Raw genomic sequence first — 26,643 nt, 5'->3', positions numbered from 1 at the left:
GAGAGGCAGAGAGCAAAATTGATGCAGGAAGAAAAGAGGGGCAGAAGGTGGTCAGCAACACCACCTAATACAGTACTGGATATTGACTACAGTACTGGATATAGACCACAATACTGGATATCAACCACAATACTGGATATGGTCACCATGGTTGCCGTAACATAGAACCAATGAGTTGTCAATATAGGCAAGTCGGTGGGATGATGTCAGTGATATCATCAGACACACCTATGCGCTGTCATGGCTCGGCTGAGCGATAATGTATCCTGGCAACTGCGCCTAGCAACAGTGGACTACTATACTGATACAAACAGATATAATGTAAGGGAGAGAGGTATCGCCTCATACTTTCCACCTAAGACACCAACATGGCCGCCTCCCAAAAAAGTCTCATTGACTTCAAGTTAGTGAATCGTTAGTTTATAGTCTATGATCTGTGATTGTTGTAGCTAAAGGGAAGTTGATACGGTATCTACCCCTGGTGTATTTATCCTAGGTAAACATAAGCTGACCGCACCCGCTCCCCAACTCCTAATGGCTCAACAGGATTGTGTCATTCGAAAGCAGTGGTGACATACTGATACTAAGGGAACGTTCTGTACATAGATCCGCCTTGAGAACCTCAGGCAGTCTTTGGAGAGGGTGATAAGCAGCAAGGTTTCTCAGACTTTGGAGTGTTTCGATCTTTAGCTGGACCGTGATGGAACATGAGAATACGGGTCTCCAATATGTGACACTGCATCTCTGTCATCCCCTTCTAAGATGGACGTGACGCAGAATGTGTGTGTGGCACAGCGTGTGAGTGTGTGTCAGTCTCTGTGGAACACCTTTCAACTCCACCAATAATTTTTTGGGTCAGTGCCAGAACAAGGATATTTATTTGATTTCGTTTGTGTCTTTTCCCTTAGACGTCACGGTAAATAGTTGAATTCACGCCTCGTAAATCGCATGGGGAAAACAATTTACCTCTCACTAAATGGAAAAACGTCTGTGTTATTGAAGATAAAACATGCATCTCTTTCACCTTCGGCTCATTTTCCATCAAAAGTAGAGGAAGAAAACCCAAATGCGATCAAACCCACTGCGACGCAGACAATGTTGAAATAATGCTACTGTCAAGCACCAAGCAGAGTAACAGGAAATGGAGTGTTTGGTATTCAGGGATGCGCTCTGATTGCATCCCATTTCCCACAGAGGTGCCCATCATACTCTGCATCTGTCTGCATTAGAGACCCCACACCATGCAGCTGATTACAGGCTTTATACTGACGCCACAACAAGCTTACTAATGGCAGCAATGGAGAAGCTGGAGGCTGTTATTGGTTAGCTGGGCTTGGGTCTGTCCTGTCTGGAGGGCCTCTCCAGTGTTTGAGATGGAGGGCTGTTTGAGTGTGGTACGCAGGTGAACAGCAGAGTACCCCCTCTCAATCATTGGGAACCTATTTATCCTGCTGTTACTGCTGAATGACTGGACTAGAAGAACTTGATTTCATTGCGATGTCAAATCTGTCTCATCCATGTTCTCTCTCTCTCTCTCTCTCGCTCTCTCTCTCGCTCTCTCTCTCGCTCTCTCGCTCGCTCTCTCTCTCTCTCTCTCTCTCTCTCTCTCTCTCTCTCTCTCTCTCTCTCTCTCTCTCTCTCTCTTGTTGTCTGTCTGTCTCACTCCCTTCCTCTCTTTCCTCTCTTTCCTCTCTCTCTCTCTCTCTCTCTCTCTCTCTCTCTCCCAGGAGAGGCTGGTTTCCATCATCCTATTGCCGTGCATACTCAGAGCCCATCGTCAACAACAATCGGTAAGGAGATTTCTCATGTTCTGAAGGAGGAGGGGTCAACTGGACGACTGTGTATTAATATTACACAGTACATGAAATCTCGATTATCTCACCACCTTAACAAATACTAGTTGATTATGGGTTAAACCAGAGCACTTACGCGCGCACACACACACAGGTCTCACGTTACACCCAGATGTAATTTCCTAGTGTCTACAGCAGTCAGCAAGTCTGTGATGGCCTTCAAACCAGAAATGACCTTTATTGCTTCTGTAGGCAGCGCAGGCCTGATTTATACATTGATATACTGAGGCGTCCTACAGCCATGAGCAGTACTGCAAACCATTACTAACTTCTGGAGTAGTTTGAGTGCAATATGAGGTTTGGTTAGATTTATTTCTAACCCTGTAAATTAAGCCCTATATATCTAACCGTAAGTAGTTTGTTTGCAAGATGAGGTTATGAGGTTAAGTGAGGTTTATTCCTACCTGTATATAATCTATTAACCCCCCCCCCTTTTCCTCCTTTCTCCAGCGTGGGCAATGCCCCCCTGCGGAGTAAGAGTGTGGTGAACCTCCACCACCAGGACACGGAGACAGACGAGGCCACCATGGTCCTGCCCCCACCCGACTACATCAACTCCCCCACCCACTCCCCCGCCACCAACAACAAGCAGCACTCGCCCACGCCCTCCGCCTCCTCCTCTAACTCTGCACCAGACAGAACGGTCAGTCCGTCCAACCAGACCCCCCTCGCTCTCTCTCCCTCTCACCGTCTCCCTCTCTCTCTGCCTCCTTCTCTCCCTCCCTGTCACTTTCGTTCTCTCTCACTCACAGTTGTTTTGTCTCTCTCCCTCATTCCCCGATCCTCATTCTCTCCCTCTCTCTCCCTCTCTCTCCCTCTGTCCCCCTCTCCTCCACTCACACCAACAGGCCACACCTGATAGGTCCCTTAGCTGCTTCAGTGTGGTGTACCCTGCCTCACCTAAGCAGGTGTACAGTGTGTGTGGGGACCGTGTCAGGTGTGTTCCTGCACTGGTCGGAGTAACACGAGAGTACTATTATTAGTGCAGCAGTTTTCAGGGGCCTGACATTTACAAGTGTGACAAGCGCCGATTATTCCGGTTTCCATTCGAGTCTCTGTAGTCTCACGATCGCAAAACACGTTTGTTGAATGAAGATGGTTCTAGCTGCTGTATTGGACCAGTCTAGTTTCAGTCATGCTGTCTGGTGCGGAAGATTCACATTGATTTTAATTGTCAACATGGTCTCTCATGTGGCTGTGAAAAGATCGGTCTGAGCGTGATGATGGTGACGGGGGTGAACATGATGAGGATGAACTCGAAACACACTGCTAAAGAGCATAGGTCCTAATTAGCCAGTCAGTCCTGAAGGGAGCATGGAGAGGATTTGCAACCTTGGGGTTGGCACCTCACTGACAAAGAAGCTGTTTTTTACTGTCGCTAACCTCTTAAATAACACAGAACCTTCTAGTAAAGAGTGCCTGAAATGACATGTTTGCATGTATGCAAAGGCGGCCAGCTAAGCAAAATTGCGGTGAAGCATGCTTCCTCCTCCTGACTGGATGGATGGAAATGAGGGTTTTGACCCCAATTACCTGCTGCTGTTGGCACAACACATTTATTAAGAGACCTGGAATAGTAAGAAAAACTGTATAAAATATACACATACTTACACTGTAATATTCCAATACTCTGATATTCATTCATAAATCCCAAATCATCTCAACATTATTGGAAAGGCACCTGATGTAACATGATACCTTAAATACTCTCAAATGCCTTGTCAGAGAGCTCTGCCTCGAACTATGGATGTCATGTGACACATCATATGATGGCTACTGTACTGTGAGTACTGAGCTGTACTTTACCTGAGGCCTGGTTCCTGGATAGACGTCCTGTTAATCACAGATAGGAAGGGAAGGGAAACATAAGCTCTTTATACACCAGACACTGTGGGACTACACGCACTGACAGCCACACACACACCCACACGTACTGACTCGTTTTCTATCTCCACTCTACAATATAGGGGATATACTGTACAGTCAATACTGTGCACAAACATTCTCCCACATGTCCACACACACGTGCTGCTCAACAGTGATTATGGCGCTCACACACATACATACATTGTTTTGGTGGGACTGATTTGTGATGTTTGGCCTGGGAGAGGTTGAATGGACAGACTGTGTAAGAAGATCCACCTCTCTTCTCCTTCCCCTGCTGTGAAATATTCATGAACCTCGTGGTAGATCCAGGGTAATGGGGTACCCTGTGCGTGCATGTCTGTGTGTGTGTCCTACTATCTTGTCAGGTGCACATCCAGGACGTGGCTTGGGCTTGGTCTGCTGATGGAATTCCACCCTGAGTGAACCTGACACCTGCCCCCTCCCTATGATCTCTCTTCTAATTCCCCAATCCAATTAATTTCCCTCCCTCCCCCTCTTTTCCTCTACCTCCATTCCCCCTTTCTTGCTTTTCCACTTCTTTCTCTGTCTTATTGTCTCCTCATTCTCTCATTTCCTGGTATTAATCAATCTTTCTCCCTCGCTCTCCTTCTCTCCCTTCCTCTCCCATATCGTCCTCTATCTCTCCAACTGTCTTTCTTCATCGCTCATTTGTCTCCCTCCCTCATCTCATATCTCTCTCTGTCCACCTCTGTCTCTCTGTAATTCTGTCATGTTCAGGGGTATATAGGGGTCAGTGCACGAGGAGCTTATCCTCCATTCATCCTATCATCGAATGATTCATCTCATCCACTCCCATTCATAAACACACACACACACACACACACACAGGAGAGTAGGAGGAGTGCGACAGTGGGTGAGAGCCACTCTGGTATTGACAGAACTGAGGGCGCGATGGCTGGGTGAGTCACGGCCGTCTCTGGGTGGGCCAGAGAGGCGAGGAGGTGAGTGTGTGCTGGCTGTCCCGGACACAGTCGCCCCACACAGTGAGACGTGGAGCTGGCTGGTACAGTGGGAGGTAACACATGGAATGACTGGACACGTTACTGCCCTCTCTGCATACATGTTAAGGCCACACATATGTGACCTGGAACAATACATTATGTCCGATTTTTGGTGTGGGTGCGTGTGTATGAGTTTGTGTGCGTGTGCGTGTGCGTGTGTGCATGTGTGAGCTTGATCGGGACTGGGATTACTGAGAACATCTGGAGGGGATGAGGCAGGAGGCCCAATGTGAGACAGGGCCCAGAGACAGACAGGGTCAGGGTGTGTCTGTCTGCCTGCCCTGCTGTCGGTCTCACCCTCCAAGCTCACTCTGCGGAGCCTGCGGAGAAAAGGGAGGGCTGTTGACTGCCACCCTCTAGTGGACTGACTGTGATACTGCAGCAATGAGGCTTGACGGCAGTCAGAGTGGTTGTGAAGTTGTGACATGCTGTTACACATCAGAGGCAGAAGGGGGAAGGATACATGCATGTGGAGTACCTACGAGAGAATGTTAAATAGTAGAACTTACATTCGATAGCTGTATATCGTTATTATCACTTAAATAATATATGTTAAATTTAAATAGATTTCGGGGCATTTTTCATGTTTTATTGGACAGTTTTAAGTGAAGTTTGACAGGACAGGCAGGCTGGAAGAGAGAGAGCGAGAGAGAGGGAAAGACTTGCAGCAAAGGGCCAAGGCCGCAACAGTAAGGACTCGGCCTACATGGTACGCACTCTCATCAGGTGAACTATCGAGGCTGTTATCACTTTTTATAGTTTTGATTGCTGCAGTTTCTGAGAAGATTGTGTCTAGTCATGACCCCAGTCAGGTGAAGTGTTCAACAGACGACGGGTGGTCACAGTGAGGCTTTCACACTCTCACTCTGACAGAAGTGCGTTAGTCAGGGCTGCCAACACTGGTTTTCCACATGTTGCTGGATTATTCTGGAACCAGACTGGTCTTTCCAGAAGGTCCAGATTCCAATGTCTGTCTTGTGAGGTGACGCAGGTCTCTGCTCTGCATTCCCACACTCTTTTCTTTCTCTGGCACTCGGCTAAAGTGCATCTCCCTTCCCCAAACCAGTCTGGTCAGGGAATGTGATATGGTGTTTTCTCAGAAGGCAAGAGGATGTGGAGAATCGTCAGGCTTTATTGAATATGTAACCCAATACAAAGTGTGACAGTGCTGAAGTAGAGTGACTGTGTCCTGATGTTGTGTGTTCCCTTCTCCCACAGAATCAACAGAACGGATATGGGAAGCCTCCATCTTTCCTAGAGTAAGTTGTTGCTCCAATTCATCAACTCCACACGCAGCCGGGGTATGGCACCCAGAAACCTGTACTGACCCCCGGTCTGACACTCATTTACAAACTACTATACTAGCAAGCTAACACACACACACACAAGTATACACTCAGCTCGTGACTAAACTCTTTCTGTCTTCCCAGGGGAGGGAACCCCTTTGCTACAGTCAAGCTTCGTCCCACTGTCACCAACGACCGCTCGGCCCCCATCATCTGACTCTCCACACAAACTCTCCAGCCACCCAGCCCACCCTTGTTCCGTCTGCCCAGGACTTGAATCCCTGGCCTGGGCTCCATCAGGCCTTGGCTACATCAGGCCAGCCCCGACCCCCCCACCCCCCACCACCACCACCTATCATTGGACAGTGGACACACAGGACCAGGCTGGCTCGAGTCATCTCCCCAACTGATCCCCCCGTCCCCGTCCCCGTCCCCGACACCACCATCTTTCTCTCGCTGTCACACGCCGAGCTAGAGGAACCGTTTTTATTTATGCAACAGACGCACATATTCTATTCTCTAGATCTATTTTTGCGACATAAAAGGGTCTTGGACACGGCATGGAGGCGTGTCTTGGAAGTATGGAGGTTGTGACCTCTGGACAGAGCAGAACTAAATACAGTAAACAGTGGAGACTAGAGAAGACAATGTGTAGAAATGTGGATTTGTATTTATAACGTTCTTGCTTGTTGAATCATTGTTAACGTTCGTGTTTTCCGTTGCCATAGTACATGAATGCCGTATGCGACTAGAAGGGACCTATGGATTGCATCTCACCCCCGGTCCTCATGATTAGTGTTGCTATTGTTCTCATTGTGTCGTTGCTTAGTGATGAGACATGCATGCACTGCATAATACACTACACTGTCCGGGAAGCTGCTTGGAAGAAATATCTTGCAGAGGGAAATGAATGTATTTCAATGTTTGGTTATCGGCAGGCTCTCTGAACACATTCCATTGCTTGGACACACAACCTGGGACTAGAGTGTCAATGTGGACCCAGAATGGTTTTGTTTGAAGCTCTAGATGGGATACACATTTGCCTTAATGAATGTTCACCCTTCCACAGTCATACACAGGCAATTATTTTCAGACAGACTGGTACTTATAATAACCCTTCCATAGGCAGTGGAGGTTTTTGTTCTCCCAAATGGCATTTTTCTGCATTACTTGTACAGTGGTTCTTTAAGTCTTTCGCTCTGCCCTTAAATGCCCTCTTAGCTTGAATAATTGCCGTATGAAAATAAAAACGTGTTTTATTTCTTCAAATTTTTCCCCTCTTTATTCCATCTCATTTGCATTACTTGCTCGTCTTGCCTGGTATGTTGAAATTAACTAATTGCAACAACTGAAACCCAACCTATCTAATGTTTTTTTTTTTTACCATTGTAACGGTTAGAAATACAACCCACCATTGCCTTCATTACCTGCTTTTCAGTGGCATAACTGGTTAAAATGGGGTTGGGGTCAGAGGACCCACGATTGATTACCAGAAGAGGGCGTGGAAAGAAGCCGTACCGACGAGCCCCCCCTATCACACTGACACTCCAGGCAGACTCCATCAAACGTCCAAATATTATTTGACCAAAAAGGAATAATTCTCCAAAACAGAAAGAAATATATCCGGTCTAAACAGGCAAGTAGCACTCGATTTATTTACAATAATTTTTCATATAAAAAAGTAAGAACCTCACTTATAACAGCGTGCGTAGTGTTCCAAAGCAGAAAAGAAAAATATCCCCTCCCTCCCCTAAATATACCACCTTAAACTTCCATAGGGACACACCCTGCCCAGACGAAGGAAAGAGATGTGGAAGGAGATGGAGATTCCCGGGTGATTGTCGTTGGGAGGAAGGTGAGGCGTCACAGATTATACTAAAGCTTACATGATCCAGAGGTTATACTTCAGCAGGCTCCTATGCAAATATATCTGCCTGCTTCCCTTAAGTGTGAGTCTATTCCTGGGGTCAGAATGTGTGTGTGTTTAAACCGTTTTACCTGAGGTCTGCAGAGGCCCTACAGCATAATCATAGCAACAGGATCAGATGGTCAGTGCAAATATGACATGGCCCCAAGAAGAAAACAAAACAAAAACCAGCTAAGTGAGGTGGACGCTTTCTTCTTCGGTTGAATGTTTGCTGTGATCAGCAAGGACCACGTCCATACTCCTCCCGGTTTCAGTCCATCAGGTGAAGAGGATGCACGTGATTGTAGCTTAGCTTAGAGAGCTCACAGTGTTCAAAAATCCTTGGGTGATTTCCAACAGGACTGCTTAAGGTGAACCCTCACTTAAAGACAGGTTATTCCTAAGTATACACATACGGTTGGGAATTCAAAGTCCACAAACGAATAATCTGCATCTTAATACAACTTTCAGCTGAATCGCAGCATTGGCATATAAAATATAAAATAACACAGGCTAACAATCAGCTGCATTAAAATGGAATTAAACATCCACCACAAAGTCTATTTGTGGCTTTTTTGAGGCTGACAGAGGAATACGCACTGTTCTCTGATCTAAAATCATTATCACAATCCCTTTAAATGGTCTCTCAACACATAAAGGCACCAACAATAGATAGACAGTCAATATATCTGGCATTGCTAAACTAATACTTTGTGACACATCAGCTAGCATTAAAAAAAAAAATATCTCATGCATCTCTATATTATAAATGTATGACAGACTAAAATAAGCATGGCCTCATCAGTGTGCAATAATTATGAAGATAAAAACAAAATGAAAGGACAGGTGACTGTGTATGTGTGTGTGTGTGCGCTCGTGCGCATGCATGGTTGGCTGCAGTTTGGTCCCTCTACCCAAAGGTGGCACCACAGTTGGGACACCGCCTCTGGCGCAGTGCGAGACAGAAGAGGATGCCAAGAGGGAAGAAGAAGATGGCACACATGATCCCCAGGCAGGTGAAGTCATCCTCCAGCACGCCCACTCTGAGAGAGAGAGAGAGAGAGAGAGAGAGAGAGAGAGAGAGAGAGACAGAGAGAGACAGAGAGAGACAGAGAGAGAGACAGAGAGAGAGACAGAGAGAGAGAGAGAGAGAGAGAGAGAGAGAGAGTTACACTGATCTGATGACTTCAGTAAAGACAATTACTCATTGACTGTGTTGACATTCACATGGGGTGCCCTCAGAATATAACTTGCACGATCGGATCTATAAGTCACCTGACTCTTCAATAGGACTAATCCTCACAGTCAGCCTATCCGCTCCAGACTAAGAACCATGAAACATGGTCGTTTGCGTCTGATGACAGTAAACAAGCGCTAGAATCCCTAGCAGCCCCGAGGCCGTGCTGCTCCCAGCGTGACCTCGGCCGATACACATCACATTGCAGACGGACATGGGCCTAGAGCAGGCTGTGTCTTGGAGCTGGGGTATAATAGCAGCTGAGCCCAGTCCCATGACCATGTTGACAAGCGTGGCCAGGCTAGGTGTGAGCTGACAGGCCTAGATCTGAGGGAATCCGGATCAGATGGGAATGACTGGTATTCAGGTATGGCCTTGTTCCATATCTGAGGGCTCTTGTAGAGGGGGCCGCTGAGGCACCATCAGGTTTGGCATCAGGCCATACTAGATGAGCGTTCAGTGGAGAAACCAGAGGGTTTTTGAGTTTCTTTAAGATCAACTTAAAACTCTTAAAATTCCCAGACGGGAAAATGCTTTGTGCATGCCTGCATAGGTGTGCCTGCTCACGTGATGCCAAGTGAGGACTGATCACTGCTGTGTGCTGTGAAAGAGTTGTTTGCATTCTAAACGCTTATCTGGGTGGCAGTGTGACAAGGCTAGAAACCGGGCCTGTTGTTGATCCTGGTGATCTGGAGTAAAGGATTGTGGTGAATGAACCAGACCAGACCACCAAAACTCTCTTCTCTGGCCAGAATTCTTGGAAAGAAAAATAATGGGTCCTACACAACTCACTTCCTAGAAATGTAAATACCGGTAAGTCTACGTGACTCAATCCACCCAGTGCTAACTATGACTTCAATACCACATTTAAATGTATCTAATTATAATTTCCTTGTTGGCAAAACAAACGTACACTTTGCTCTCTACAATAACAACCAATAACGGACCAAGAAGTGATTACATTACAATGAGTAACTTGTGTATTCCTACAATGGAAACGCAGTTAGACTCTGGTAACCTCCGACCTGACGTAACAAGCTTTGAAAAGTTCATATGACAACATCACATGATCACATGGTGGTTTATTGAGCAGATGACAGGATGTTGAATGAGACTGAGGAAAACCACAGCAGTTACTCCAAATGGAGCCCTTTGACAGTCAGCAGCTTAAGTATGTGTGTAACAAAATGTAAGCCTGTTTGCAGGAAGACAGTCATAATGTTGACTAGGGGTGTAACAATACTCAGCTCATGATACAATACTTTTCACGATACTGGGTGTACGATACAATACTTATCACAATATTTTTAACAACATTTTAAAGGGAACTGAAATTCAATTAACAGATTAATTTCCAAAACATTAAACATTTTCAGTAATTTTCTTTGTTGTAAATACAATTAAGTTAACTCAGTTCAAGCGATTGCTGTGAATGCACACATGACGCAGGTGCAGAGTAGGTCACGAGCTGGTAGCTCAACCAATAGGATCAAACGAACGTCATATTGTAGAAATATTGCCATAACTCTACGATACATATTGTAAAACCTTTGTATTGCGATAGATTGTTCCACAATATATTGTTACACCCCTAATGTTGACATGACCCTTACAAGGCATGGATCCAACCAACATGTTTAGTCATGGAAGGTCAAAACCTGTTGGGAAACTCCTCTTGGATATTCATAATTCAAAATATAAATCCGTTTTTTTCTCTTAATCAGTTAATCGGTTGCCTGTGTTGCCACACCATGCTGTTGCTGAATGATCCTCCCCACCCTCAAACATTAACTTCCTGCATAGCCTACACCCTTACCTCCAGATCTGAGAGACAACATGTGTGTGTGTGTGTGTTTACCTGCAGGCTGGGCAGCCCCCCACCACCACTACAGAGGGCTGGATGATAGTGTAGGTGCCTGGGTAGGGCTGCTGGGCTATGGCCGGTCCCATCTGGGCCGGGCCTGGGGGGAAAAACATGTTATGCTGGATGGTTACAGACTTCCACATCAAGCCCCCATCCTCACACATGTTTGGTACATGCCATATGGATCTTTTGTCACTGGGATAATGATCAGATTTGAATATTAATGATAATGTGTATATTCTTCACACTCTGTTACAGATATAATGAGAAAGGTTTGTCAAAAAGTTGGCTTTCGGCTTGTCTAAAAGCATTACCAAAGATGTGTGTACTTGAGTGTCTATTTAGGACCTGTGTGTGTGCGCGCGTGTGTGTGTGTGTGTGTGTACAGGTCGCCTACTGACCACAGCAACCAACTTCTAATGTGGTTTAATTTCAAATAATGCAGTTACACAGTGACTAGTCCATCCAAGGACATGACCCAGTGTAGTTGTTATAGAACAGTAGACTCACAAGGACACCAACTAAGGAGTTACGTTTAAAAGCTGACGCTTTCCCTTGATAGTGATAGCTACGATTGGTAACTATCACTTCACTCAGAGACAATGTAGTCAGATACTGACGGATAGCCTACTTTGACTCTTAAAATGTTTCATTAAAAATCCTAATTCATTGGCCTGATTCAATGCTGAGAAGAGTAGCTGTGATTGATAAATTGCAGTTAATGTAAAAGTACAAGTAGGAAGTAAGTGCTTCTTTATGACAGTGCAATCCTTGATGACACATTGTAAAGTTGGAGATTTACCTGCCTTCTAGAATCGACAAGACTACTCACTAAATGTCAGCAAGTTCATATCCTAAAATTAAAGTTATAGCTATAACCTTTCCAGCGTTTAATCGTATCAGGCACGTAGCGACGTCATTATTTCGAAGTGAGCGTTGCATCACTCGTTAGGTAATCCACAGTGATCTACTTGCCTTGACCGTCGGGGTAGGGATAAGGCGGCGGTGGTTGTTGGAAACCAGAGGTTGCGGGTGCTGGTGGAGTAATAGCTCCATAATTGTGTTGCTGACCATATTCATATGTCCCCGGGACGGCGTTATAGGCGGGAGGTCTGTCTGGAAGAAGAGGTTTGTTGTCCATCTCCGACGTGTTGCGCGTCCTCAAGTTGACTTCTTCTTAGTCCTTCGACGTTCCCCACCACCAGCAACAAACAAATATGATTTAGGCTATTTGGCTTATTGGTTTCTAAAGAGTCATGCGACTTGAGCGGACGGGCGACCACAACAAAGCAAACACTATGCGCAAAAACGAAACTTGTCCCTCTCCATGCGCCAACTTTGCCCCCAACTGTACAACCACTCGCCAACAGTGAAAGAGTGGAATGTTAATCAAACGTTAATTTTCTAATGTATCTCCATATTAACGTCTACTGCTGGTCCTTTTTGCTCAAAAGAACCTCTACAGTAACAAAAGCGCCCATGTAACTCAGTTGGAAACTCACAAATTATTTTTTCTTTTCGTCTGGATTTGTCACAAGACAAAAATCACGTGATATAACCTACTGCTACGCCTCTGTGCGGATCCGCTTCTTAAAGCTGCAGACCATCAAAATAAGGAAAACCATGTTGTGTCATGTTGCTGCTGTAGCTCCAACAAACCTTGCCTCTTTTTTTTCAATCGTATTATTGTAGAATGATGATTTTGTGACGACAGTTGCCTATGTTTATTTGTGACTAGACAGTTTATGTGTAGGCTACAGTACATAGCCTAGGTGGGTAGAGCAATCTCCCTACACATCCATACATTTTGAAATAGTGTTACAGTGATAGGCAATACCTGGCGTAACGCGTAAATCCACCCCTCACTGAAATAGGCTATGTGACCTGTCCAAATTGTGTAGGCTGCAGCGTGCTGTGTGAATGCTTGATTTCAGGTCTGACACCAAGTGATTGTTGATGATATGCAAGATGCTGTGGTCTTTTTCAACCTACGCTTTAATGATTATGATAAATTATTCTAGTCTGACGAGTTAAAGCTAACTACACTGTATGAATAATTTAAATAGCGCGGAATTAATTATTGAGAACGGCTCTGCGCTTCAAGCAGCTGTGTCAGTCGGAAAAATATACGAGCCCACCCAGTTCGTCCAATAGAATGAGGAGAATCACAATACCCGCAGCATTTCAGCCAATCCAATGACAAGTGCTATTCCGTTTCCTGTTCTGGATTTGGATGAGGACCGAATATTCCTAGTCAAGAATATGAATTGAAATAGATAGTTTATTGTCAGTGAATTAACCGGCTGCAGTTTTTCTCTTATCAGGCTCCAAAAACGGGTATGGAAGGGCGTGGTGCATAAGTAAAGTGTACGTATCGCATTATTTCTATTCAGAACTAGCGACTAAGTGAAGCTGAACACTGTCCCGTCTGCTTGATTCAGTAATAGACACTATCCCAAAAAACAATTTCCTGTCAATCTCATAATATCACTTGTAACGTCATTTTGTGCATATTTTGAATGGTCTGTTGACACTCAATATCTCTTCAGGATGGGGGCATTAAGATGTCAGGTGTCCAGTAGAGACACGCACCTGAGTATCTGATAACATGACGCGTCTGTGGAGAGTCACTTGACAACTGCGGATCGGACGGAAAACTATATTCAGGTGCTAACTGTTTTTCTACGTTATTTTCCAGAAGACTAAATCTTAAAACTGCTCGAAGCCTAGGCTATAGGCTATGTAAACGCCACCGTAGCCTAAAATATAGGATTTTACAATAGAATGTGATTGACAGAGAAAATATAGGCTACTGAAAGACTAGGTTGTCCTAAACTTTTATGCCGCTTTCTTTGTAGAGTCGCTACAGGTGATTACTATGCTACAATATCTCGATTTTGCACGTTGCATCGATCGCCGCTTTGTAACACAACAACATCCGGGACGAGTGGTAGGATAAATAGGGGATTAAAATCAGCCTGTTCTCTCTGTCATACAGCGCCCATCATGACCAGCTCGCTGTTATGGTCAGTGGACGTGTACGGGAAGGTGTACAGCCTGTCTACCACCAGTGGGCGCTGGGAACGCACCGAGGACTCGCTGCTTGAGCTTAAGCGTGTCGCAGCTGGAAAGAGATGCAGCTGGGGAATTGGCTGTGACCATCACGTTTACCTCAACATTAACCCGGGTGTCGAGCCCATCCGATATCGGGAAGAGACCTATGAAAATCAGGTAGAGTATGTATCTGTGTCTTGGTGGACCGATTTGTGCAGTGGCGAAAATCTGCTATCAATTTTGGGGGGAAGACAACAATTACATGACATTTTCTCAAGAGCAATTCCTGAGGGGGACACCAAAATGACTTTGGCCACCAGAATGGCTTTAACAGCTACATTGTTAAATGTATATTATTGATATTATTGAAATGTCCTTATGTTTACAGTGATTTGTTGGGGGGGACAAATCATATTTTTCCCAGGATGGGGGGGTCATGTCTCCCCTGTCCCCGTTGGTATATCCGCCTTTGTATGTGTGTTGTTTCATCCTATGTTTTTGCCCTTTGCTGGTGTAGAGGTGGAACCCTGTGGATGGCTTCACAGACGTCCTGTTGCCCACTGACCGCTGGCCGTGGAGTGACGTGACAGGAATGATGTCCCTGCCCCTACACAGCTTCCTGCTACCTTCGCTCAGCTGGGAGTGGGAGGGGGACTGGTACGTGGACCAGAGCTGTGGAGGAGACCCGGCTGAGACAGGGGTGAGCAGACAGCACAAACGCCTGGACTTGACATCACATCCATGGCCGCGGGAACTAGGGGTGCTGAGGGTGCTGCAGCACCCCCTGCTGACAGCACGAGAATTTAAAATGATATGACTTGAAAATCCACCACCGTGGCACCGCCCCTCAACATTAAGCCCCCCCAGCACCCTCCTAAAAAAATATGTTCTCGCAGCTACGATCACATCCTGAACTATCTGTGTTTCTATAGATACTGAACCAGAATGTGTGTGTCTGGAGTCAGATGGCTGAGCGGTTAGGGAATCGGGCTAGTAATCAGAAGGTCGCTGGTTCGATTCCTGGCTGTGCCAAATGACGTTGTGTCCTTGGGCAAGGCACTTCACGCTACTTGCCTCGGGGGGAATGTCCCTGTACTTACTGTAAGTCGCTCTGGATAAGAGCGTCTGCTAAATGACTAAATGTAATGTGTCTCCACCAGGGCTGGGAATACGCAGTGGACTTCCCTGCAAATTTCTCCCACGAGAAGAAGTGGAACTCCTGCGTTCGTCGCAGGCGGTGGTTTCGCTACAGGAGATACAAAGCCCGAGGAGAATGGGCCAAGGTTTGTAAATCATCTCAACACTCACCTCCTGTCCCGTCGTGGTGAACCTCCTAAACGCAAGCCTGTGTTTACAAGGCAACATGACTCACCAAGGCTCTGTCACAGCACCTATCCCACTTGTGTGTCTTCTAACTGTAATGCTCGTCGGTATCTGGTCTGGCACACTGCCTTCACAGGCACGTGTTGGTGACTGAGCTGGTGGCTGACTGAACTGTACCTTCTGTTCCTCTGAAGATCCCCCTGGACCACCCGAAGAGACCCCCACTGCCCCTCAGCGACATCAGCTGCGGAGGCTGGGAGATGAGCGACCAGCCCGGGAGGCACCACTTCCTGTGGGGCGTGTCCCAACAAGGACAGGTCAGGTCAACCACTTTTAACTTCCAAGTCAGCTGAGGGGTCTTGTTTTGTTTAAGTTCTCTGCAGAGGATCCTGTAGTTAAGGATTTTGACCACTAGAGAGTAGTGTGGGCATATCAATTGTAGCCCCGACGTAAGGCATGCCACTGGTGCCTTATTATTTATTTATAATTATTCTGGAGGTCATGATATGATACTGACTTCATTGTCAGACAAGATCTGACATTTTTTTTGCGTGACAGTATGTTAATTTACTATTATTACTACAAAAACTATTTGACCTTTACAAACACAGAAGACAAGGACAAGTACAACAAACACACATAACACACAAAAAGGTTTTGTATTATTTCTGTGCCTTATTCAGATCAAGAATGGCTTGATGTCCAAAAAGTCTCACTCGATCTCTGTATCTTTTACCGACGGATGGTAAAAGTACTAATTAATTCTGCAGCACATGATTCGGATCAGAAACAATATTACTGGCCAACATTAGGAGGTTCTTATGAGCTTCAATCCATACATCTCTGGAATATTTTGCAATCTTTTCCCCTGAGAAAATATTAAAGTGTTTATAGTTAAAACATTATCAATAGCTATAAATACAGCAGATTGAGATCAAGTCCAGGGAATTGGAGACTTTAGGCAGGTGCTAACTGCTAAGTTGTCCCCATGTGGGTTTGTATGAATTCCGTCTTCTCAAATTGGATCATGGACTTACAAGATAGTCTGGATGAAGGTGTGGATCCTACATCTCTGACCTAAGACACATATTGCTGTTGTGCTGTGGCTTCAGGTGTGGTTCAGGGAGGGTATCCAGCCACTGGTCCCGGAGGGCTCGTGCTGGGAGGAGGTGGAGGTCCCCAGGGAGTTGTCCCAGCTATCTGCGGGCCCTGGGGACCTGCTTTGGGCGCTGCTCTGGGACGGACAGCTGCTGGTCAGGACAGGCATCACCCTGGACAGCCCCACAGGTCCTCAGCCCCACCACCACCACACACGTCCTGTAAAGGTGTTTCATGCTAGAAAGATGTATTTCTAGGTTCAAAAGTAAAGATATTAACAAAACTGGGATTCATGCATTCTTAGGCACCTCATGGGTGGTGGTGGACGCACCAGGCAAAGAAGGCACTGCCATTCATGTTGCGGTGGGGGTTGGCGTGGTCTGGGTGGTTACCAAGGACTACAAGGTGACACACAACAGAACCAACTTCAAAACCTTTGCAAAACCAAATGCTTATAAATGTCGGTCTGTGCCCATGCGTGTGGGCATGTGTTGGTGTGTGCTATGCAGGTGTGGTTCAGGAGAGGTGTGAACTCCCACAACCCCTGTGGCTCAGGGTGGATCAGCGTCGGAGGGGAGATGATGATGGTGGATGTAGGGCTTAACGATCAGGTAGGACACCCTCCACTCCCTTTCCTTCCTCCCCCCTGCTCCCTGGATCTCCCGCAGTCCTACATGCACTTCCCCACACCCTGACCGCCCCACTCCCCCCCCATCTTCCCAAGCTGTGATCCACCAACAAACCATATCAAACCAACCACAGAGACCGTGGCTCAAATTCACTGATTCAGCATGTATGGATTGCTGATGGATGCTTAGAAGATCCTATATTCCTCCCAGTCTAGTCATGTAAGATCAGAGAGTATCCTGGGAAAGAAGGACTGAATATTGTTCCTAACGAAACATGGCCCATGGCTCGTCTTCCTATTTCTCCCTAGCCCCCACCAGAGCTCCTTGGGCTGGCTTCCTCGCTCCGTATCGCTGAGGCAGGGCAGGGGTTGGAAGGGCGGGGGTGGTTGGCTCTGATCCCCACTGCTGAGTCCAAAGGTGGACTTGCTAGCACTGCAAACTCTTCCTGACCTCCTGCCACTTCTCCCCCAGCTCGCTGTCCCTCTCTGTACCCCCTTCTGTCTTTCCTTCCCTTTCACCCCCACACCCTCCTCCTCACCCCGGAGTTATCCCCCTCTCTCTCCCTCTGTCCTCCCTCCTCTCTCCCCTCCTCTGTGTCCCTCCCCACCTTGCGCCGTAACCTGAGGACAGCCCTCCATCTGTGCCAGCACTAGTTCTTATCCTAACCCTTATATATATATATATATATATCGGTCCATATTCTTCCGAGCCCCCACACAACGCAACCTTAACCCTCCGTTCCTCACCCCACCTTACCCCACCCCCCTCCCCCCTCCCCTCCCCCCATCGAGACTGCCATACGTGCGCTTTTCTATTTTCGAGTCTAGCCAACGCTTCATCATGTTCCATATTTCATATTTCAATTCTGCAGTCCAGCAGCTATGGATATGGGTTGTATTCAGTGGCACCAGTTGAGGTTGTGTATCCTTTTAAATTAGAACTGGAACACCATTTGGTAGATGTGTGCACTAGCTAGCTATTTTGGAGAATTCAGCAGTTTCAGAGTCTTGGGTTAGCATGCCCTTATTAGCTTTTGTGATTGTCAAGGTTTTTTTGTGACACACATTCAGTCATACGTTCAGTGAATACATTGAAAGATCTTTTGAAAAACTAAGTAGGTCATAGGGAAGTGGTATATATTCCACCTCTAAATATACTTTGTAAGTTAGTTAGCTCACAATTAATTTGGCTGAGGCAGGCGCATAGATCTCGTCAACTAGTGTGTGTGTGTGCGTGTGTGTGTGTTCCTGTGTACCAGGTGTGGGGTGTTAGCGAAGACCGTGGGCTCTACTTCAGGATGGGTGTTACCCCCTCTGAACCCAGTGGTAGGGGCTGGATCCCTATCTTGGCCCAATGGGGCAGCAGCAGGGAAGTGGCCCCGCCCAGGTCTGTACCAACAACCACCAAGAGAAAAGAATCATAAAAGTGCTTAAACGTTGTCACTTTGTTTTGTCGTTTTGGCTTTCTTTGCTGTTTCTGTATGCGCCTCATATGACACAGTGGACTGTAAAATGTTGTCTTCCTCCCCTGTCTGGGATGTGCAGTGATGGCCCTGAGTTCGGAGGTCAGGTGACCGAGGCGTCCCAGGGCTCCGTGCTGGGCTGCGGAGACTCAGACTTGGACACCTTCCCCACTGACGTTTCATCCTCCCCCTCCTCCGCCACAATCCCCGGATTAGGGGACACCCCCAAGCCCCGTGTCCCCAAAGTCACCAGCGATAGCTTCATCTCCAGTCTGGTCTCTGACCGCGAGAGAACCCCCGCACCCCAACCGTCCTCTCCTGAGGAACCCCCAGGGGATCACCAGGAGGCTACCCCAGTCCGAAGCCCCGCTTCCCCAGGTGCTGCTGGGCCTGAGGTCCCTTGGAGCAACGTGGACCTAGAGGGTGCTGAGGGTGCCCAGGGAGCCCAGGCGGAGGGTCCGTCCCTGGCTAGGGCTGGGGCCACAGGGCCCCCTTCCTCAGTGGCTACCTACCCGCTGGGCCTGGAGCCCTCCAAGGGTGTGGGGGAAGAGGAAGGCCCAGTGTGGGCTTGGATCACAGGAGGGGGCTGTGATGTGGACTCCAGCTCCCAGATCAGCTGGCTCAGTCCTACAGGTGGGGTCATGTCAAAGTCATTTTCCTGGCCATAAAAGAGCTCATGAGTAAGGCACCTTAGAAGTCTCTGATATCACACATGCAATGTTAATTAAAGGGTATGTGACAAATAATGACAAATGTAAAAGCTCTAGTATTGCTGCTGGCGGCTCGAGTATTGCTGCTTGACTAACTGGATGGCTTATCTCTGCCTGTCTCCTTCATAATCTCGCATCTGTGGCTATGTCTTTGTATCCGTCTGCTTGGCCTCCTGTCCTCCAGGTCCTCTCACCAGCTCCCTGTCCCTGACCCCGGTCCAGTCAGCATCCTGGAGGGAGCAGGAGCAGCACAGAGACCACAGCAGTAAGAGGCCCCTGGAGAGGAGCGCGGTAAGACCTGCTGTGTTATCCTAGACTCACTCTGACCAATGTTTACAATCCTAGTTCTGGGGCATCCTGGTAACTCACCGGATAAGTGTGCGTAGCATAAAGGTGGAGGCCTTACCGCAGCTGCCTGGCTTCAAATCCGGCCTTGGTCCTTTGCTGCATGTCTTGCCCCCTCTCTGTCATTCCCTTTCCTGTCACAGTTCACTTGCACAACTGGCCAATACAGCATGAAATAGTCACAGAAAATATATCTAAATATATCTCCATTATAGTTCCTATAACTGTGTGCGTGTGTGTGTGTGTGTGTGTGGGCATGCGTGTGTCCAGTCTGTGTGGATGAGGAAGGGCAGCATGCGCTGGTGGAGGGACTGGAAGCCCCAGCGCTGGGTGGATGTGGGCGTGGCCCTGGAGCAGTCCACCAATAGCAACGGGTGGAGAGACAGCATCTTCTTCATCTACTACACCCAATATGACGAAAAGAAGGTGAGACCGTCAGCACAGCTGCTGTCCTCAAAGACCCTTTGTCAGGGACTACAGAATTGATGTCATTCGCTTGAAACATCATATTGGATGGGTCACGCTGCAAGTACTGCTCTCTGATGCCAGCACTCACTCACTGGCTTATGTCACTCTCCCTCTCTCCTCCTCTTCTCACTCTCTCTCCTTCTCTTTTCTCCCCTCCGCACTTTTTCCTGTGTTTGTAATATCTCTCTCTCTCTCTCTCTCTCTGTCTCTCTCTCTGTCAGTACCTCCATGTGTTTGTGAGCGAGGTGACAGCTCTGGTCCCGGTCCTGCGGGATTCCCAGCATGCCTTTGCTGTGTACACAGCCCAGAGGACAAAACAGAGGTGGCCTCTCATCCTGGCAGCCCCCACGGAGAAGGATATGAACGACTGGGTAGCTCCTTCCTCACCACACTGTGGCCTAGCTGGCCAACTCTGCTCGTCAACACCGCACACAGCAGACACAGTTGATACTTTAATGTGAAAATTGCTTTTTTGCGTGTGTAAATGATCTATAAACCCCATGGATACAGCTGAAACCTCTGTGGGCAGAATTATGAATATGATTGTATAAGTTTCCGAAACTGAAAAAAAAGAAAAAGAAAAGCTTTTTTAGTTGATCAGTGACTGACCTCACAAACTACTGTATGTTTAGTTCTCAGTACTGTACTGTGTTATGAAGTATAGAGTTGTCATGCATGCAGACTGTACCATTAAAGGTGGTCTCTGTGGGGGTGTCTCTGTGTTCCTGCAGGTGTCTCTGTTGGTAGAGTGCTGCTGTGAGGCCAGAGGGATCAGGGGAGCCCTGTCCAGACAGGCCCTGTGGTCTGTCACCTCTAAAGGGGACGTGATGGTCCACGAGCCCTCGCCCTGCCTTGAGGCCCCCGTACACACGCTTGCCTGCGACCTCATGTGAGGCTTATCGACTGTGTTGACCTCTCTGTCTCTTTCCCTCTTCTTTCTGCTCTCTTTTCTCACACGCCCATTCACTCCTCCAACACCAAAGGGCAGAGTTTTCATTTGTGCTTGCATCTTCTACCTGTTTGTCTTTTCTTTATGCCAGGCTAAATCATTTATTGGCCAGTGTTCTTTCACATTTACAATAGCGGCATAGTTTAACATCAGGATGTTTAACATCAGCTTCTGGAATCCTCTTATTTTACCTGGTAGCTGCTGCCTGCTGGATGTTTTGCTACGTGGTGGATGTTTTGTGCTATTGCTAACGTACTACCTCTTCTACATAGTGGATGTTTCTTTCTTCCTGTGCTAATGCGAATGCTAGCCAGCCGCTAACCGCTACCACTGTCTGGTCCAGGTTCTGGCGGCAAGTTCCGGGCCACCTTCGCTGTGTAGAATGTAACAGTTTGGGGGTGGTGTGGGGCGTCGGGTGCGACGGCACTGCCTGGGTCTACTCCGGGCGCTGTGGAGAGTCTGGAGACCAGCCCTCTCAGGGTAAACTCCTCCCCAGTAGACTGTGTCCTTCATAGCTATAGACATCGCAGCCTTATGTTTCTCCTCACGACTTTATGTAGTTGCCAAATGAATGACCACATATTGCTTCCAATACTGCTTGAGCAACCTGATGTGCAATTGCTGGTGTGCATGGATGCAGTTGTTCCAGCCTGTCAAACTGGAAACAACTTCAACTGTTGTCCTGTAACAGTAGATTGGAGTTTTTGTTTCTGTGTGCAGGAACTACAGACAGCGTTCAGGCCCAGACAGATGTGCGGAGTGTGTACGTCTATGAGAACCAGAGATGGAACCCCATGACTGGATACGCAGACAAGTACTCACCCTCTGACATTCTCCAGCCAATCAGTGTGCACTACTGTTGGTCTTGACTTAACGTTCAAATGTGAGATCAAATGCATTAACTGAGGGTGGTATGTGTTTGTGTGTGTGTGTGTCTACAGAGGTCTCCCTACAGACCGGCCCATGTGGAGTGATGAGAGTGGGCTGAAGGAGTGCACCAAGACAAACACACACCCTCCCTCCCTTCAGTGGACCTGGGTAGCCAGCTGGACCTATCATCAAACTCACAAATCACTACAGCAGGGTTATGTCATTGTTGGCATCCCTGGATATATGGTGTCCTCCAGCTCAACATTCCTTTGTTTTGTCAGGTGACAGAGTGGACCATCGACAACGGCGTCCCTGGGGGGACAGATAAAGAGGGGTGGCAGTATGCAGCAGACTTTCCTGTGTATGTAGAAGAAGGAAAAAAAGAGTGTAGTTGGAAGTCACTCTTGTTTGTTATGTTGTCAAGTTGGTTACAAGGAGAGAGTGTGTTTATTTGTGGTTGTGGAATCTGAGACCTTGTTTCTGTCATTCAGGACGTTTCACGGCCACAAGACAATGAAAGACTTTGTGAGGCGCAGGCGCTGGGCGAGGTATTGTTACACGCACACAAATTCAGTTTTTGACAAAGACGTGCACCAACCATAGCTCGTCCGGCCTTCATTCACATCTTTATAATCTTTATTTTCTTTTTTTACCAGGAAGTGTCAGATAAGTGTGATTGGGCCGTGGCAGCAGATCCCACCCATCCCCCTGAGTGACATCACAATCTTACCATGTCTGGCCCAGAGCTGCATAGAACAGGTCCCTGTGTGGGCCCTGAGTGACAAGGGGGATGTCCTCTGTCGCCTTGGGGTCACACCTTTAAAGCCCCAGGTGAGGAACACTTATACTATAATACACCCCATAGTAACCTGACAACCTCAGATGGCTTGTTTGCCCCAAGTTGACCTAAAAGCCACTTACCAAAAGAGTGTATAAAAACTAGCGCTGTAAAGCGATTAAAATAATTAATCAAAATTAATCGCATTATTTCACATGATTAATCGCAAACTATTTAATCTGTTAAAATGTTACCCCAATATATATATATATATATATATATATATATATATTTTTTTTTAACACATTAACAGGGTGTACTTAAAAACCTCAAATAGGCCTAACTGGATGATAATGTCCATATAACACGTTCAGATGTAACAACTTAAATTGTGAAGGAGTTTTATTCACTCACAAACTATACTGCTGTAGCTATAACAAACATCCACAAAATTAGACTTATGGAAAATAAAATCCATTTGAGACATGTTGTCTCATAGTCTACTAATATATCTTGCTCCATAATATTCAAATCTCACTCAAACATTAATATTGAACAAGACAGTTAGTATTTTGTTGAACCCAGTCAGCTGCTCGCTTCTTTTGCGACTGTTGTCTGCCATTTGTTACAGGAGCGAACGCTGCTGCTACGGTGCTAACACTGCTGCTGCTAGCTGTGTGCTTTGCTTGCATCCGATAGTTTAGGCTGGTAGTACTCCGGTGATAACTAAACTCAGCCTAACAATCAGTACACACAGCCTTAGTTTTGTCAACCGAGCTGTCTCGCAACTTCTTGAAATAGAACTTCCCATCTAAAAGCCGTCTCTCCATCAGTCAGCTACGGTCGGTAGTCAAACTCATGTAAAAACAAGTGATTCCCAGGGTCAAAAAGAAACCTGCGTTAACGGCACAATTTTTTGTTGTTGTGTTAAAGTGAGATTGACTTTGACAGCCCTAATACGGACAGGGCTCTGAGGACCAGGATTGAAGACCACTGACTTAGACCATAGTTCATAGTAGTAGAAATGGTCAACTTTCATGATGTGCCTCTTTGTTTAACATAGGTTGTCATCGTAAAACCATGCAATTACCATTTAATAAAAGCTTTAAATGATTAGGAATGATTTTAGCTGCTCAGCAGAATGCAACGATGCTCCACCTCTGTTACTTGGTCCTACCACTCCTCATTATGAAGTGCATGTAGTGGTGCGACCTACCGCCATCTACCGCTACCTACAAAACTAGTGAGTGACGTGGATCACGACCGTCACCTCTGTCTGTGTGCGTGTCACAGGGCACTTCCTGGCTGCACATCGGGACAGACCAGCCCTTCAAGTCCATTTCCATCGGCGGTGCCAACCAGGTTTGGGCCATCGCCAGGGACGGAGCCGTTTTCTACAGGGGCTCCGTGTCTGCCCAGAACCCTGCAGGTGGGTCCTCGTTCCGAGGTGGGAGGGGTGTTTCTGACGCGAGCCAGACCCTGTGTGACTGCTGCATGTGTTTTGGGTGAGTTGGGATCCCCCCCACCTTTTTGGCATGCCTCAACTTGTGTCCCCCTACAGGAGAGTGTTGGTATCACATCCCCTCCCCTGCAAAGCAGGCCCTGAAACAGCTGTCTGTGGGGCGGACCTCCGTCTATGCCGTGGATGAAAATGGTCAGTAGTCGCATACAGTACACACACACACATACACAACCCTTGACCTATACTGTAACCTGGTGTGTGTGTGTGTAGGTAACCTCTGGTACAGACAAGGCCTGACTCCCAGCTATCCCCAGGGCTCAGCCTGGGAGCTCATCTCCAACAATGTCACCAAGGTCTCTGTGGGACCCCTGGACCAGGTCAGGCCCACAACACTTCCACTGGGACTTGCTAATCTGTACTATCCTGCCCATCCTCATACCTCAACTGTAGAATTTCATCCATTTGATCTAGAGCTTTGAACCCTCCCTTTTAAACATGGATAAGTTCCATAAAGATGATAGAAGCTGAGCCCTGCTGTGCACTCTAGGTTTGGATCATAGCAGACCGGGCCCCCGGCTTCCCCTCTGAGCCACCCGGAACCGTATGTCACCGGCTGGGGGTGGGGCCCATGCAGCCCAAGGGCCAATCCTGGGACTACGGCATAGGGGTGAGTGACAGGCGCTCGCACTCGATTTCTATGTGACCCGTAATGTACTTTTAAATACCTCTGTGACTGGTAAATAAATGGCTGTATGGTAAATGGCTGTGTGAAGGTCACTTTGACACATGGAACTCTTGCTTTAATAGCTCTTTTTAATTTTGTATTTGATATGCTTGTGTCCTACAGGGAGGATGGGAGCACATCAGTGTGCGAGGGAATGCGTCCGAAGGACCGCGTGCACCCCCACCCCAGTCAGCACTTCCTGCCAGCCCCCACACCCCTCGCGCCCCCCTTCCTGCCAGCCCCCACACCCCTCGCGCCCCTCTTCCTGCCAGCCCCCACACCCCTCGCGCCCCCCTACCTGCCAGCCCCCACACCCCTCGCGCCCCCCTACCTGCCAGCCCCCACACCCCTCGCGCCCCCCTTCCTGCCAGCCCCCACACCCCTCGCGCCCCCCTTCCTGCCAGCCCCCACACCCCATCGAGCCCCCTCCCTAGGCCAGAAGGTCAGATCAATGGGACTGCTATGAGCCTGTAGAGGCCAGCATCCCCCCCCCCCCCCCTCCATCCCAACAGCCACATCTGTGCCTGGTTCCATTCTACCATCCTTTTCCCCAATCCCAGAATCCCATCCCATCAGGAAAGCACAACACAAGCTGTTGGCTGTGTGAACGACTTTGCTTCCCTCCTTTTGCTGTCTGTTTAACTTCAAATGTAACATGAGCAGACATCAAAACAGCTGCTATTCACCTAGGGAAGCCAGCATATAAGAGTAGGATATATGGTTCTAAAATAAACAGTGACCCTGTTCCAGTCCCACTGGTTTTTCGGTTCAGCGATGGCACTTTACAGAACAGTGAATGTTAGAGCACATGTCCGGTTTCCCTAAAACGTAAGCACAAAAAACGTATTAGATTGTGGGTTTGGCAACCTGAAGCTGTGCAGCCTCCTCTTGGGAATGGGCTCAATTGACAGAGGTGGCTCTGCATAACACTCCATTTGGTTATTTTGTAGCACTTATGTAGCTTTCTGGGACACTCTGGGGAAAGATTATTTACAATGAAAGAGTTCAGTAAAGGGCTTCGAATTGGTTTGGAAGAAACCCATCTGCATAAGTGTAATCAACCCCATGACCTCTCCCGACTGCGTAGTCGTCCTCTCGATGGTTGTTAACTGTTTTTTTGGTTTGGTTTTTCAGTATTCATTTATTTTATGCTTGACATAGATCAAGTTGTTGTTTCCTGTATACCCATTTATACATTATTTTCAACATGAAGATGTTCAGTGTTTGCAGTATTTGTTTTGTGTGTACTAGTGAGTTTCTTTCAGCTTCCAAACCAAAACAGACATTCTTAGATCTCCTGTGGACTTACATGACCTTGACGATCACTCTTTGGGTTATACATACAATATACTACCCCTCCCATCCCCAAGATGTAACAAAACAATCTTAAAGCCTATAACATGGATTTGGGTTTAGTGATGTACAGGAAATGTTTTCTGAATTGTTATATTTTTTCCTTCAATACTGTTATCCCGTCAGTATTATGTTAAAATATATTTTGACCAGGATCATGACTGTTAAATACAGCAGATCTGAATCTTAATACCTATACCTGGAATTCACAAGGTCATTGAACTGGGAATAAACTTCAGAACCGCTTTGTTGACTTCCGACAATCTCATTCTTTCAATCTGAAAGGTTCATTCATTATGGATCAATTTCTCATTATGATATCCTTTTTTTTTTTTTTTACTGATATTCAAGAACATGCATAGT

General features: G+C 47.1%; 3 protein-coding genes across 3 annotated transcripts in view; 2 read left to right on the top strand and 1 right to left on the bottom strand.

The window, feature by feature from the left end:
- Positions 1-6,391, top strand: part of baiap2l1b (BAR/IMD domain containing adaptor protein 2 like 1b) — a 28,994-nt gene extending 22,603 nt beyond the window's left edge. Inside the window, exons 11-14 of the mRNA XM_084677899.1 lie at positions 1,728-1,790; positions 2,304-2,496; positions 5,981-6,021; positions 6,193-6,391. Coding sequence (XP_084534025.1) covers positions 1,728-1,790; positions 2,304-2,496; positions 5,981-6,021; positions 6,193-6,265 — 370 coding nt within the window. The 3' untranslated portion in view covers positions 6,266-6,391. The remainder of the gene's footprint in view (positions 1-1,727; positions 1,791-2,303; positions 2,497-5,980; positions 6,022-6,192) is intronic.
- Positions 6,392-7,677: 1,286 nt separating this feature from the next.
- On the bottom strand, positions 7,678-12,599 carry bri3 (brain protein I3). The gene is made up of 3 exons (XM_084677898.1): positions 12,031-12,599; positions 11,050-11,152; positions 7,678-8,997 (listed from the first exon to the last, which is right to left on the bottom strand). Exons 1-3 carry the CDS (start codon positions 12,194-12,196, stop codon positions 8,865-8,867), a joined length of 402 nt encoding a protein of 133 aa, XP_084534024.1. The 5' UTR covers positions 12,197-12,599; the 3' UTR covers positions 7,678-8,864.
- Positions 12,600-13,281: 682 nt separating this feature from the next.
- On the top strand, positions 13,282-26,525 carry tecpr1b (tectonin beta-propeller repeat containing 1b). The gene is made up of 26 exons (XM_084676682.1): positions 13,282-13,422; positions 13,605-13,722; positions 14,054-14,286; positions 14,627-14,809; positions 15,270-15,392; positions 15,627-15,749; positions 16,545-16,719; positions 16,835-16,935; positions 17,040-17,141; positions 18,418-18,545; positions 18,704-19,254; positions 19,516-19,622; positions 19,947-20,102; positions 20,366-20,515; positions 20,876-21,033; positions 21,437-21,573; positions 21,814-21,907; positions 22,035-22,131; positions 22,245-22,324; positions 22,455-22,511; positions 22,620-22,794; positions 24,035-24,170; positions 24,303-24,395; positions 24,474-24,580; positions 24,751-24,870; positions 25,051-26,525. Exons 3-26 carry the CDS (start codon positions 14,062-14,064, stop codon positions 25,399-25,401), a joined length of 3,729 nt encoding a protein of 1,242 aa, XP_084532808.1. The 5' UTR covers positions 13,282-13,422; positions 13,605-13,722; positions 14,054-14,061; the 3' UTR covers positions 25,402-26,525.
- The last annotated feature ends 118 nt before the right edge of the window (positions 26,526-26,643 follow it).

This window comes from Hypomesus nipponensis, chromosome 17 (genome assembly GCF_054491055.1).
Source record: "Hypomesus nipponensis isolate SF chromosome 17, ASM5449105v1, whole genome shotgun sequence".
Lineage (NCBI taxonomy): Eukaryota > Metazoa > Chordata > Actinopteri > Osmeriformes > Osmeridae > Hypomesus > Hypomesus nipponensis.
The sequence above is the reverse complement of the archived record's forward strand: the minus strand, read 5'-3'. Positions and strand labels throughout refer to the sequence as shown.